Here is a 13,491-nt window from a genome sequence, read left to right on the forward strand (position 1 = left end):
TTTATTTTTTTTTTTATTAGGAACACTCTGCCCTGGGTAGAATTCCTGCCTTGACACATGATATGTAGACTTTCTTTGAACCAGTAAAGGTTACTTTCACACCAGCTCAAAATTCACCCACGCCAAGTTAAACCAGGTTGTGCTTAAGTATTGAGCTATAGTTGGGGCAGAGATAATTTACCGTTCCTATACAACCCACCTCCTGCCTAATCCCCCAAGGAGAGCGGCAAAAAGAGCCCCAGTCCGCTCGCTTCACACATGACACACATGTTGTTCGGTCATAATACACTCCGCGTACAGATTACTCCTGTTTTTCAGGCAGTATTTACAGTCGACGGGACATATTTCTCTCCAGATCGAATTCGATCTCGCCTCTCTTTGCAAATGTCAACAGCCCCAAAAATGTCTTTAAATCCCGGAAATGCCTCGGAATGTCACCCAACCACTTTAGGATGGCACTCAGGCATTTTCAACTCCTTTTACTCTGATTATTATCCCACGCTGCCAAAAGGCGAAGGTGGAGTGATAATGTTTTTGCCCTTGCGCACGTGTGTGTGTGTTTGTGTGTCCGTCTCCCACCAACATAACTCACAAACCACTCGACAAATAATTATGGCACTTCAAAAAAAAAAAACAATCACTGGATGTACTTTTACAGCTGATTAATTTTTGGAGTCAATCCAAATCAAGATGGCTGCCAACTAACCCTAACTAATGTAAACAATGGCTTTTTTACACATACTGAGCACAGATACATACTCTAAATGTGACCTCTTGTTGTGATGTTATGTTCAAGGTTTGACCAAAACCACTACAGCTCCATCATTTCTCCACATAAGGTGATCTTTAGTTTAAAATTCTGCCATAAAAAGGTGGCGGATGATATGCAATCCTTCAAGGAATGCTAGGACTTTAGGATGAAATTACACACGACACCAGTGGGAATAGTATAATCCATTTTAAGCTATTTAACATAGATGTAAATACAAATGCAAATGGGTAGCCTTCGATATATGCTTAGAGGGAAAAAAACCCAACCGCATGCTAATATTTTATATCATCTTAACCAATTACATTAGCAGGGTGGACGTGTTTATATAGATACCCCCCCCCNGTGTGAACTTTAAGGAGAATACACATTATTTATGTTCCCAGCCTCCAAGATAAAGCGTCTGTCTTGCAGCGGGGCCCAGCTTTGCATCACGTTACGCAGACGCACCAAAGCTATTGATGTTAGAAATGGCAATGTGAAGCGAAGACACACACAAAAAAAAAGGGATAGAACCGCATTCAGCATTCCTCTGTAGACCTAAGTGTGTTCCCGTGGTTTATGTTTGAAAACTCCGCCAGTCGGTCTGCTTTGTGCAGCAGTTCTCTGAGGTGTTTTTTTTTTTTTTTTTTTTCTTGACTCATTGTGTTTAGACTGTGACTATCTTTTCTAAACTTTGCTGTGTGATTCAAACATTAAAAAAAATGTAATTAGAGGTGGCCTTTTCCTATAAATAAGTTGCTTAGTTATCCAGTTTCGGTGAGCAAGGGAATTGTTAAATACGTTTGAACAGCCTAAACTCATAAGTCTTGGAAATACTTAGTAATTTACTAATTTATCCCGTACTATTGAGAATTTATGCCATTTTAAAAAGAAATTTGCAATAAATTGTTGGTTTCTATTTGTGTCAGCATTACAGCGTCACACACAGGTCTGGCATACTTACTACAACGTTTTGGTTTATTTTCGGTGTTTGGATGAAGGCAGGTTTTTGAGACTGACATTGTTTTAAGATGCCAGGAATCCACTTTGGCCTTGGCCTCACTTGGTCTAGCTGTTAGCCCGACAATCCTGTAGGAATCAATTATTTATCCAAGCTGAGGTTGTTCAAAGAGCTGTCCACAACAGGTAAGACATTAATTGTTTAAAACCCTTCCACAGATCCCCACTACAGAAGGTCTGAATTATGTTTTGAAACCCCCAACGCGCCGTAAATACACCTCCTTGTATCATTCTTTTTCCTCGTTAATAACTTTGTCCGTAAGCTGCAGACTTGACTTTGACTGGCCACTTCTGTTTCTATTGCAGGTTTGCCGAAATCGTCAAGAGGAAGAAAGTGGAATACCACGCCGGTGGTTCCACCCAGAACTCGGTGAAAATTGCTCAGGTTAGTCTTCTTGGCTCGCCGCGGTGTGCCCGAATGTGTTTTGAATATACAGTGGTATGCTTGTAACCTTAGATTTGTCTGCCTGGCAGCTCTGGGAGCCCGGAGCATAGCTGCGCAGCACATTGACACATTACAGCTCTGGCTGTTGTGAATTCATCAGACCTGCCACGGAAAAAGAGAAAGGCGGGGAGGATTAATAATATTTACAGTGTTATCTAGTTGGCCTAATTTCCTGAGACATATCAAGCATCAATTAGAGAGAATTACAAGTAGATGCAATTAACATGTCACAACAAATTACATCCAACGAATGCTGATCTCCTCTCTGGCTGTTCGACAGATTTGAGCATCTAAAAGAAATTGTTGATTGTTCAAATCTAAAATGACAATCTGAATTTTAGAAGATTATTCACTAATTCCTCTTTTTTTTTAACTTTATTTTTTTATTTAAAGTGACTGCAGCGAGTCTTTGAATTTGACATGCGGTGATTAGCTGCTGATAAGGCTTCGGTCTGCTCACAGTGAACAAAGAAAAGGAATCCAGCTGAAAAATAAGGAGGGGGAAATGAGTGCAGAAGCTAATTGAGAGGCTGATGTCTGTGAAAGCATCGAGTCTTTGTTGTGCGTGTGAGTTTTCACATGTTAGCTCAGTGTGTAGAGTTTGCATATCTCCTCACCAGTGTGTTTGTGTGTATTTATCAAAAGACAGATACAGAGCTTGGGAAAAGAAAGTAGGCAGGCCCCGAGGCAGTCACCATCCCTGTGCTTAAGAGACAGTAAACATCCTTTAAAGAGAAACGTGGAGCTGTGCACCTCCATACAAACACTCTTTAATTATCAAGATCATAAGTGTTTGCATAAAACTCCGTCTCTTACAGACATTAACTGTCAGCTAGGTTTTCTTCTCCGGGCAACGACTACTCTTTTTTTTTTTTTTTTTTTTAAATAAGAAAATCCTGCATGCTCGATGCAGTTAGCGCCGTCTTTTCTTCTTTTTCAGGGTTTAAAAATATAATCGCCAACTTTTCAACAGGCTTTCTCCTCGTCTCTTGTTATAAATCTGGCTACAGTAAAGGCGCACGTTCATTTTGATCCTTTTTCCAGTTAAGACACACATGTCGACGACGATCTTTCATGTTTTATTTAAGAGGACACCATCAGACTTGGCCCCCCGAGCTGCAAATCAACTCCCTCGTGAAATTAGACGGCTAAAGAGATTTTCATTGCTGGCCCCTCGCTAAAGACGTGAGCCGTCACGGCCCTTCTTCTCGCCGTGCCCCGAGAGAAGCGATCAGCCATCTAAATTGGTCTCATAACAGCATAGCAGGCCCTAGTCAAATGTTATTCTACTCTGTTTATTTGGATATTTACCCCCTTCTGAGTAAAGATGTAGAGCTGATTCTGAAATGCTCGAGATAACAAGAGTGTTTTCGTCCCACACCCCGGAGTCTCGCAAACTGTTTGTGTCAATATATACCTTAAAGCACTGACTTTTCCACATTCCACTTTCAGTTTATGGTGTTCTTTTATGAAAAATGTATAATGCATAACTGGCTCCCGGATTATCACATTGTAGCACCTGCAATATGTGAAACTTCAAACCAGGCTGTATTGTGGAAGCTGAACCTTCAAACACAAATGATATGCACTGCAGCTCTGAATCCACATCAAAGGGCCCCAGCGACTAAATGAGATGCTCGATCCAGGGGCAGGTTTGCTCGCCATCGCCGCTGGAGGAGGAGGAGGAAGGAGAGAGAGAGAGAGAGAGAGGGGTGTTCAGAGGCTTTGCACAGGAATCACTGCACGCGCTGGGAAAAACCCAAGGTGTGGGAGGATCAGTGGCTTCGCCAAGTAGAACTCCTACTTCCCTCCAAAACTCGGCTGCTCCATCTGAGGATGTAATAGGTTAAACGATGACGTTTCGTGCGAGGTTTCGGCAAAATCTAAACCTCGGCTTTTCAGTGGCAGCAGAGTGGCTGGTAATTGGATTTAGCCAAAAAAAGAAGCTTGGATGGATAAATATCGTCTCGCTTTATCGTCTGCCACCAAAAGCGAAGCGATGATGTTTTTTGTCTGTGTGCGTGTGTTCATTTGTCTGTACTTTGTAACCACTGGACACATTTTATCAAAACTTGCAGAAAGTACCCATTAGATGTACTCCTCCAACCGATTAACTTTTGGCCAACAGAAAAAATGGCAATATATCAATGGATTTTACTGATATTGAGCTAAAGATATCACAGTATTGCATGAGATTAAGCATAATGTTATTGTCAAGGTTTGACCAAAATGGCTATAACTCATTTCTCAGCATAAGATGAAATTAGTTTAAAACCGCATGAAAGGTGGTGAGTGATATGCATTCCTTTTGGAAATGCTTTTTATTACCTTCCGCTGGCCTACTCTTTGGTTGAAGCAATATTTGCTTTTAATCTCCGGGTTACACTCAGTGCCATCTTTACTTTTGCAGCATTTATAGTCATATCCTTAATCAAATTACACATCGTGACAAGGGAGGGGGGTCTTAAATTAGATGTATCAGTGCCTTACCTGAGCACAAATGCCCCTGAACGGGCCTCAGATCTTGTTCAGATCAAGTCTGTGAACCCACAAGCATGTATGCAGAGCTTTCTGGCTCTGATTCTTTAGAAGAAGGGGAAAAAAAAAAAAAGTGCGACGATAGAAGTGGGTTGGAGGCTGCTGCCTTTGCCCTGGCTCTAACAAACACCATGCCCTGAAGGGGCATCCGACATAAAGGCTTACTTTCTGGATGTTGCGGGGCTGTAAGGTAACAAAAACCAGCCCAGTGTTGCCTGCTCACACACAGCCTCACACATCAAAGAGCTTTTGCTCGGATAAAGCCGAGCGGAAAACAACAATTATATATATATATATATATATATATATATATATATATATATATATGAGTTCTTCAGTTATTTGCAAATTCGAAGGATTGGGGGGAAGAAAAAAAGGGGGCTTTTTCTGAGCACGTGATCCAAAATTTCGTATTGCCGAGCACTCGTGGTGTTTATCACAGGTGGCAGGATTGGTGGGGGGGAGTCAGTTGACTGCAGGGCTGTATCAAGAAGCACAGTCAATTCATTTAGACAGAACATCAAAGTCCTCCAACAGCTCCTAAGGGCCCAGAGATTGAAGTCTGAGCAGAGACAGGCTCATAGGGAGTTATTGCTGCTGTGAGTGAAGTAGATCCTACTCTGACTGCCTCGTGTAAACTATGCGCCCTCATTAGGTTCCCCACAAATCAACATCATTGACATATTGTATTTCTTTGCACTGTAAGCAGGCTTTGTACGCATTCACCCAGTGGACAAATTGCTTCGTCTAAGTGCCTTAGCCTGTAAATGTGTCACAAAAAAAAAAAAAGTTATGATTAATTGCATTTGCTTTCCTCTGTTTAGACTTTGTGCATTTTTCTGAGCAGTCTACATAATCAATTCATTGTGATGTCCTAATTATTGTTTAAAGAGCAAAGACTTTTGAAAAATTTGCTGTCTCTGTCATGGTTTTCGGTGCCTGTTTAACATTTCCTGAGACTTGGTCAGTCGTGGAAAAAGGGTGAATGGGGCCCAACTCGGGCTGTTGGCTCCGAGCTCTTAATTGGAAACGCATGTGCACCACACCGCTGAAAGTTGTATTTAAATAACAGAGAAGTCCCACAGCACCACTTGACTTTGAGAAAGTTCCTGACCAGCTCATATTTTGCAGGAGAATGCCTCAACTGGTTTTGATGTCTCATTGAAGGCAGTGACTTATTTCTCTGGGTGAAAATGTTCCATGACCTAATGTTTGGCTTTTACCGCTCGTTTTGTAAAATAAATAAAGAATGGCGACTTGCCTCCATTCGAATGGGGCTAAATGAAGAAATACCTACGTCTGGTACCACTTAGAGGAAAGAGGACAGTTAAGGAGAAAGAGTGGAGCTTTTGTGTTCGTGCTCTGTGACTCGACGTTTGGGAGGATGTGCCTATGTATGCTAAAAGGGGGCATTTATAATTTTTCTGTCACTTTCTGTTTATACTTTTTTCTTTTTCCTCTCCCACACCTAATGATCAACATTAGAACAAACGCTCTTTGTCTGTAAAGAGACCGGGGGGGGGGCGCTTCTGAGACATGTGATACTCGCTCATTCTTGAGTTTCTGGGGTTTTTGATGGAATTAAGCGAGTCTACGCATGCATAGGTCGCAGCACAGCTGTGCTGAAATAAGCACACTAATGACCGATTAAAACCCGAGCCCTAGTGGGCCTTTGGGTTTCATGCCACAGAAATCAACCCTCTCAAGTGTTTGCCTGTTGGTGAAGCAAAGCCCTCTTGTTTGTTTTAAGACAGGTTAATTGCAGAACCACTGTTGGCTTGCACTCGGAGCTGTTTTATGGCACCGAGGTCTTGTTGTTTCCTTCCCATTACGAAGCAGGGAAAGGTCACAGTCTGTTAAGCTTCTCGTGAGAGATGCATGAATCCAAATGGATTTTTCTTTTCTTTTTTTTTTTTTTTTTTTCATTCCCATCTCCACTCACTCAACATTCCAGGTGTGCAAGTGTGCACTTGAGAGGGGGGGGGGCTGCCATTGTTTTTCCTCTGCGCAAGGAGCAACGAACGCCTCATTCACTTTGATGAGCGATGTGCTCATGCGTGGGCTTCAATGTCACCCGCCATGAAGCAGCTGTGAAGTCGCAGCTCATGTCTGCGGTGCCATTTACTCAGTGATGAAGTGCGGAGATCTCAGTTGGCTCCACATTCACCTCCCCTTTTGCACACTTGTACACACACTTGTCTGAACATGTATTCCTCCCACCTCAACTGTATTGTGACTGTATGTCACAGCTAATACCAGTATTCATTAAATTCCGCGCTCTGTGATCGCGGTGATAAAGGTTGACTGAGCGATTATGTTGGGGTTTTGTCATCAGAAGGCATTAAGAATCCGGTGGCCCCCTTTTCCCTGTTTCTTTAAATGTTTCTTTGGCACCAAATGAATAGGTTTGATTTAATTTTCCTGTCAAGTGCAGGGTATTTTTGTTGCATCAACAGTTGGCACAGTTTCCCATAAAGGTGACATATCAACACCCCTGCTGAAGTTAATTTGCCATCAAATTTGCAACTTAATTCAAGCTGCCAAAGGGAAGTCGAAGGGAGTAGATTGTAACTCATAAGTATGCATTGGGAAGAGTGTTGATTAACATTGAGGGCTCGAGAGACAGACTCACTAAATGTGTATCATCTAGCCTCAGAGGCTGGCACTAGAATCGAATGTGATATCTTGCGTAACGTGTCCTTGCTTTAAGTCCTTGGTTCCAGGCTTGGTTTGCTCGCCTTTTTGCTCGTCTCTTGCGCAGCTGCCCAGGCTCCAGGCGAGCGCCGAGTGACACGACTCGGGAAGTAGACGGCAGCATTCTTGTGTCACATTCAGGACTTTTAACACGCCGTCGTGTTAAAAGTATAAAGAGTATAAAGAGATGTGCTCAAACGACCGTGGGACGATCTGGGAACATTTCAGCCCGTAAACAATGATTCATTAAACGAGCCATTGTTGAAGTCGTCTGTTGACACAGGTCAAGCAACTGGTGAATGAAAGAATGATTGTGGGTTTCCGTAAATCTCTTGAATGATGCCCCTCTCTCATATTTCCCCGCAGAATGCCTGTGGCAGTGGTATTTATTTGGCACATTCTCAGCATGCTCCCACTCTTGCGGTTGAAGTGTTGCATAGCAACTGAGAAAAACAGCTTTAAATATTTTGGTTAAAAAGGTTTTAAGAAAATAAAGAACAGCCTGCAATTACTGTTCATTTCTCCCGAGTTCATAAGTTTAAGGAGCTGCAGAACCGCGCCAAGTAATAAATGAAATACCAAATTAGGCTTTGTGTTGGCCCAGAGAAAATGAAAGTTGTGTCGAATATTTTGTCCTCCTCCTGCCAATTCATTTTCATCTATTTCTGTTTTGTTTATCGAATAAGTGCTGGCAGATGTCTGCACCTTCACTAATTCACAACTGTTTTGAAACAAAGCTTGCAGGAGTTTTCAGAGTTCAACTTGGCGCAGTGTTCGAGCCAGCCGAGTCTATCTTTGACAGGATGGAAAATGTGTAGGTGAGTGCAAATTCGAAGTGATGTGCCTCAGGAAAACGGATGGGGATGGAGCGACGGGGATGGGGGGGAAAGCATGCGGAGAGAGAGGAGGCTGGATGACGCACAGCAGGTGACAGACAGACACTAATAGTAATGGCTCTTATCAGTGCTTCGCTCGCTCCCTCTTTTCACATGGGCTCTGACATCCTCCTCCTACTCCACCCCCTCCATCTAGCAGGGGGTGTTGGGAGCTCGCTGGGTTGCGCAGCCCGCTCAGACGGAAAGAGCCTGCCAAACACCGGTCCCCTCACATATAAATTGCATCATTAACATTGCCTAGATTATTCCAAGCTCTCCCACCGGGTTTATGGTAGCAGCGGCTCAACTTAACTGTTTGACTCACTGAAGACATTCAGGTTTCCTGAGTGAGCTGTGCTTAGATCTGCTGCGAAATACACCCGTTCTATTTTATCTTGAGGTTCTAAACTAAATCCTAAGAAAATGTGTCCATTTTTTTTTTTTTTACTCACATAGGTTTATTATACAGACTAACGCGCTTTATTTACTTTATCAGGTTGTCAGATGTTAAGTTATGACATGTTTTGCACCACAAAGGATACAAGTTTCTATCAGCACTGAGCTATATGGGAATAATTAGGGCTTATAGGCTGAATTCAGTTTCACAAAATGCTTTTGATTCTAATTTTTTTATTTTTTTTGCTTCCCACGTCATGATTAGTTTGCACATTTGAAACTACTTGAATTGCTTACATTGTTTTGAAATTTAACAAAAATAGTTTTGTGAAATTGCAACTAGTATCTTTAGAAAGTAATTATAAATTACAATCACAATAAATTAGGTCCAACTGATATTTACTCATTTTACGACTAAAAATGACATTATTTATGCGTAGCAACTGTCCATCTTGATAAGTAACCAATAAGTTTTTAATTGGATTTTCTGTAAATATTTGTGAACAAAATGTTGACAATTTGGCTAACTTAAGTACATTTACATTTATCTCCCTTATACGTTGTTTAAAGTGGGTTGTCTTTCTTTTTTATTTACCTTTGGCGGAAAGCATTATTGATTCTAAAACTAAAGTGAAAAAAGTCAAATTGCAAAGAAACAAATGAACAGAACCTCCAAGTTTAGATATGTACCTAATGACTGCTGAAGATAGGCACCAGTTCCCTTCGACCCTGCAGGGAAAAGTAAGTAAATAAAATGGATAGATGGAAAATTCGTTGGGTATAGGTAGAAAAATACAAGAAAAGACACCCTTCAAATGTAGGTTGGTTAAATAAAGTTTTGTTTTTCGGGCTTTTGACATATTTGTATTCAGAGTTCTGATAGTGGACATTATGAGGCAGATCATTGAAGTTATCTTCAGAATAATCTTTGTTATGAGTTGAGCAGCATAGTTCTAGACTCACCTGTTTGTAGTCATCTCTCTGAGTCTGTTGTTAAAAACACTCACCTTTTATACCACCTGTAAACTAATTGCGTATTCTTTTGGTTCACAAGCTTTTGACACTCACAAACTTGGAATATTTGATATTTTCCTACAATAAAGAATGACAAATAATAGTATTTTTGTGTAATTCCTTCAGTTTGCTGAAGAACAATACATTTATTTGCTTATAGAACTTTTGTGTAATAAGTAACAATTTTTTTAGCCACATTTATGTAGAAATTTATAATATAAAACCAGGTAGAGGTATGTGTTCAGGTTGACTCACAGCTACTGGTACCCAACATTTGATCTAGGGTTGATTAGGTGTGGCAGCCATCTTGAAGCAGATCAGTTGTAAATGTACATCCAGTGACTTGCTTTTCAGTTCCAATAAAATCTTTCCATTCCCACTTTTCTCGCTAGCAGCTGATAATGAACGCATCAAGCAAACTTTTCAAGTAACGTCTTGATCCAGAAATGTCCCAATGTCTCTGCCTTTTGTGGTACCATTAGATTTTGGGAAATTAATGGGTGAATTTTTTTTTTAAAAAGATGGCTCTTGTTGCTAAATTATACAAGGTTATGAACCATTGCTCTACTGAAGGAGGTTCTTAAGCTCAGTTGACTTCCGCAGTGGAATAGGATGGATCTTCTTCCTCAGATCAGTTGGTAATTAACTCTGTAACTCTGTAATTACTATCTGAGGTCAGGGTTAAGCTCGGAGCGAAAGGTTGGAGCAGCAAACATTTTTGTATGATCCTCTTACTCTATTATCCCTCCTCACTGCTACAAGGTTTTACCTCATGGGGAGAATACATTACATAAAGCCCCTTAGCAATTACTCCACAATGAATATCCGCACGGTGTTTGGTCCTATGATTAATCTGGAATCCCCTCTGCCCCTGTTCAAATGCAGGCAAGGCTCTGCTTACAATGCAAGTTTCATTTTCACCTGAACAAATGGCTCCTTTAGACAAAAAGTGCCAACCTTTTACTTTTACTGGCTGGAAGGAGAAAAAAAAAAGCAAGTGAAAAGAGGGGAGGGTACAACCTCCTGCTGCAAAAACAGATATTCCAACAAGGAGAAAAAGTAAGGGTTGGGTCAGAGTGGTAGATGGTATGGAGGTTTTTTTTTTTTTTTTTTTTTTTTTTGGAGCGGGAGACTTTTAATAGTCTTGAATAAAGGAACATTTATTTTTGTGCTTCGGCCTGTAACAGCCTCAGGAAATAGCCCAGTCTCTTGATCGCGAGCAAATCCTATTAACTTACAGTGCTCTCACTCAGGGTAATGGGCTCCACCTTGAGACTCGGGAGAACACTTTTCCCTCGGACACACTGATACCGGTGTCTGCAGGGCTTCGGCGTTGGGTACTCTAACACTTGGGCAGAGACTAATCAAGTTAAACAATCTGCCGCGCCGGAGCAACACAGAGTGAGGATGTTGATATCCAGCGAGCTCATTCAACAGGCCCCTTCACACGTTCCTAACCCAATACCAAAAGGATCAGTGCTCAGGATCAGTTCAAGATCAGGTTATTCGAGCCCCTGAGAATTGTAAAGCGATCCCTGAGCAGCTTTTGCTTTCTCAGGAGTGATCAGAGCTGTTGGTTCTGGTATACACTGCAAGGGCCAGGGCCAAAGGGAACTCCTGGGGTCTCCATTTATTTCTGTCCAGCAAGGGGAAGGACTGTGCATCTGTGAAAGTGTTTGTTCTGTGTGTGTGTGTGTGTGTGTGAGGAGAAAGTGAGAACAAGAAACTCAATTTACAGTATGTGGGTAACCGCCGTCCCAAAGCCAACTGGTAGAAAAACTCCAATATCTCTTAGTAAAAACACGGTGTTCCTGTAGTTTATTATTTTCTGTCAGGAATGCGATGTCTCAGAAATAACTCATAGTTAGTTTAAGGCTGCCACATTCTGTAATTACCTGTGAGGACCTCCAGAGAAATGGAAGCTCTCTATTCAAAGCATAACCTTCTCAATTAAAAGCAGCACTGGAGTGAAAATCATCCTTTGCTGGTGGTATCAAATTGCTTGTCTCTGCACCCTTTCCACTCGTTTCCTGATTGTTCGGAAACCTTCTAAAGCCACATTTAAACGTGTCCTATCCACGTTTGATGCCGATTGGCCTCCCCTGATGGATTGCCTCTCATAAATTCACGCAGAATGGCACGTTCTCCCCTGTCACCATTAGCCCTTGTGCTTTCTGTCATCCGGCTGTCTTATGTCCGCAGAGTTACAGTGTCCACCTGTCAAATAAAATTTACGGCACGCAATTTGTTGTGTAGCCAGGGAGTCGCGGCTTCGTGAACTTTTTTCCTGTACATGGATGCGTCTGGAGGAGAATTTCAGACCAAGTGTGAAATGTGTTGAAAGATCATATGAGATGTTTTTTTGCTATACGACTCTATTAGCACGATAGTCATTTCAGAAACCAAATAAAGGCTGAGCATTTCTTGAAGGAATGCATATCGCCCGCCAGCTTTCATGCCAGACTTTTAGACTAAGATCAACTCATACTGATAAATAACAGAGTTGAAGCCATTTTGATCAAACCTTGAACATAACCTTATGGACGACATCATATCTGTTAGTGCTCAGGCTATGTGCTGTGAATGGCTCTCAGCTACTGCCATTCCAAATTTTAGCCCGATATCTGTAACATTGTCTGCCTAATGTCACCTAGCTTTGGTGGCTATCTGGAATTGGATTGGATCTAACACTTTATCAGTTTTAGGTGTACTTTCAATGATTTTTTTCAGAAAAGTTTCATGAAACTCAGTCCAGTGGTTCATGAGATATTTTGCTAACAGACAGACATGCACATGACAGACAATCAAGGGCAGAACCAAAATGTTTCGCCTTCGTCTTTCGCCAGCGGCTTGTAATAAATCCGCCGCACTTTGTACTGGCGAGACGGTTACAGTTTGGAAGCGTTTTGTTTTTTCTGGACAGCAAAATTAGTTGTCTTGCGAGGATCTTTCCCTCGCTTTGTTTGGTACAATAAAAGGGAAATGATTGCACAGCAATTAGATGTTTTTTTTTGTTTTTTTTTCCCTATGTCATTGTTGCACGACTGCGCCATTGCCGCTTGCGCTCTCAGCAAGGATTATCGCCCCTAAGAGGGAGAGGCATTACAAAATGACAGCCTCTCATGTCGAACAAGTCAAGCTGATTCTGTGAATGCTGAAGAGGTTCCCGCCACATGTTCTCCTGCATGTTAAGGGAGCAGCGCTAACCTTGTTTTGATTTGCATCTCCTTAGCAATTAAGATAATATGTCGTAATTAGAATTTTAATGTACCACTGTGAGATTTTTGATAATTACACAGAATTCTCTGCGGTGATTTTCTCTTTGCCTGCTTGTCTTCACAGATGAATTCATGGCTGATTAGATCGCTGCTCTAATCAGATTTTGAGTAACATTGTAAAATAGCTTCCCACATGTCTGTGTCTATCTGAGTTTCTCAGTGTAACTGGAAACGCAGCAGCAAATGTATTTGATAGGGAGCTAACATTTTTGGACTTTGACTAGAAACAGGTTGCTCATTAAAACGGATCAAAACTGCTGCCAGTTCCACGTAATTAAGACTAAACACGGCTTAGTTTTTCACAGAGATAAAGTAATGTCTCATACTCTGAAAATGAAGTGAGTTCAGATGGACTGGTATTTTTTATTTTTTTTGGTTTTGTTTTATTTAGTTTTTTTATCAGGTCTTGGTCAGTCTATTCCACATGGCAAATTGACCTTAAATTGACCTTTCCAGCCATAGCAGTAGCATAAATATTGA

General features: G+C 41.4%; 1 protein-coding gene across 6 annotated transcripts in view; it reads left to right on the forward strand.

The window, feature by feature from the left end:
• adkb (adenosine kinase b) overlaps nt 1-13,491 on the forward strand; it is a 138,180-nt gene that overhangs the window by 13,831 nt on the left and 110,858 nt on the right. For all 6 annotated transcript variants that reach the window (XM_025010756.2, XM_017438791.3, XM_017438799.3 and 3 more), the window contains one exon: nt 2,078-2,156. In XM_025010756.2, coding sequence (XP_024866524.1) covers nt 2,078-2,156 — 79 coding nt within the window. The remainder of the gene's footprint in view (nt 1-2,077; nt 2,157-13,491) is intronic.

The sequence above is a fragment of the Kryptolebias marmoratus genome, linkage group LG17 (genome assembly GCF_001649575.2).
Source record: "Kryptolebias marmoratus isolate JLee-2015 linkage group LG17, ASM164957v2, whole genome shotgun sequence".
In the NCBI taxonomy this organism is placed as follows: Eukaryota; Metazoa; Chordata; class Actinopteri; order Cyprinodontiformes; family Rivulidae; genus Kryptolebias; species Kryptolebias marmoratus.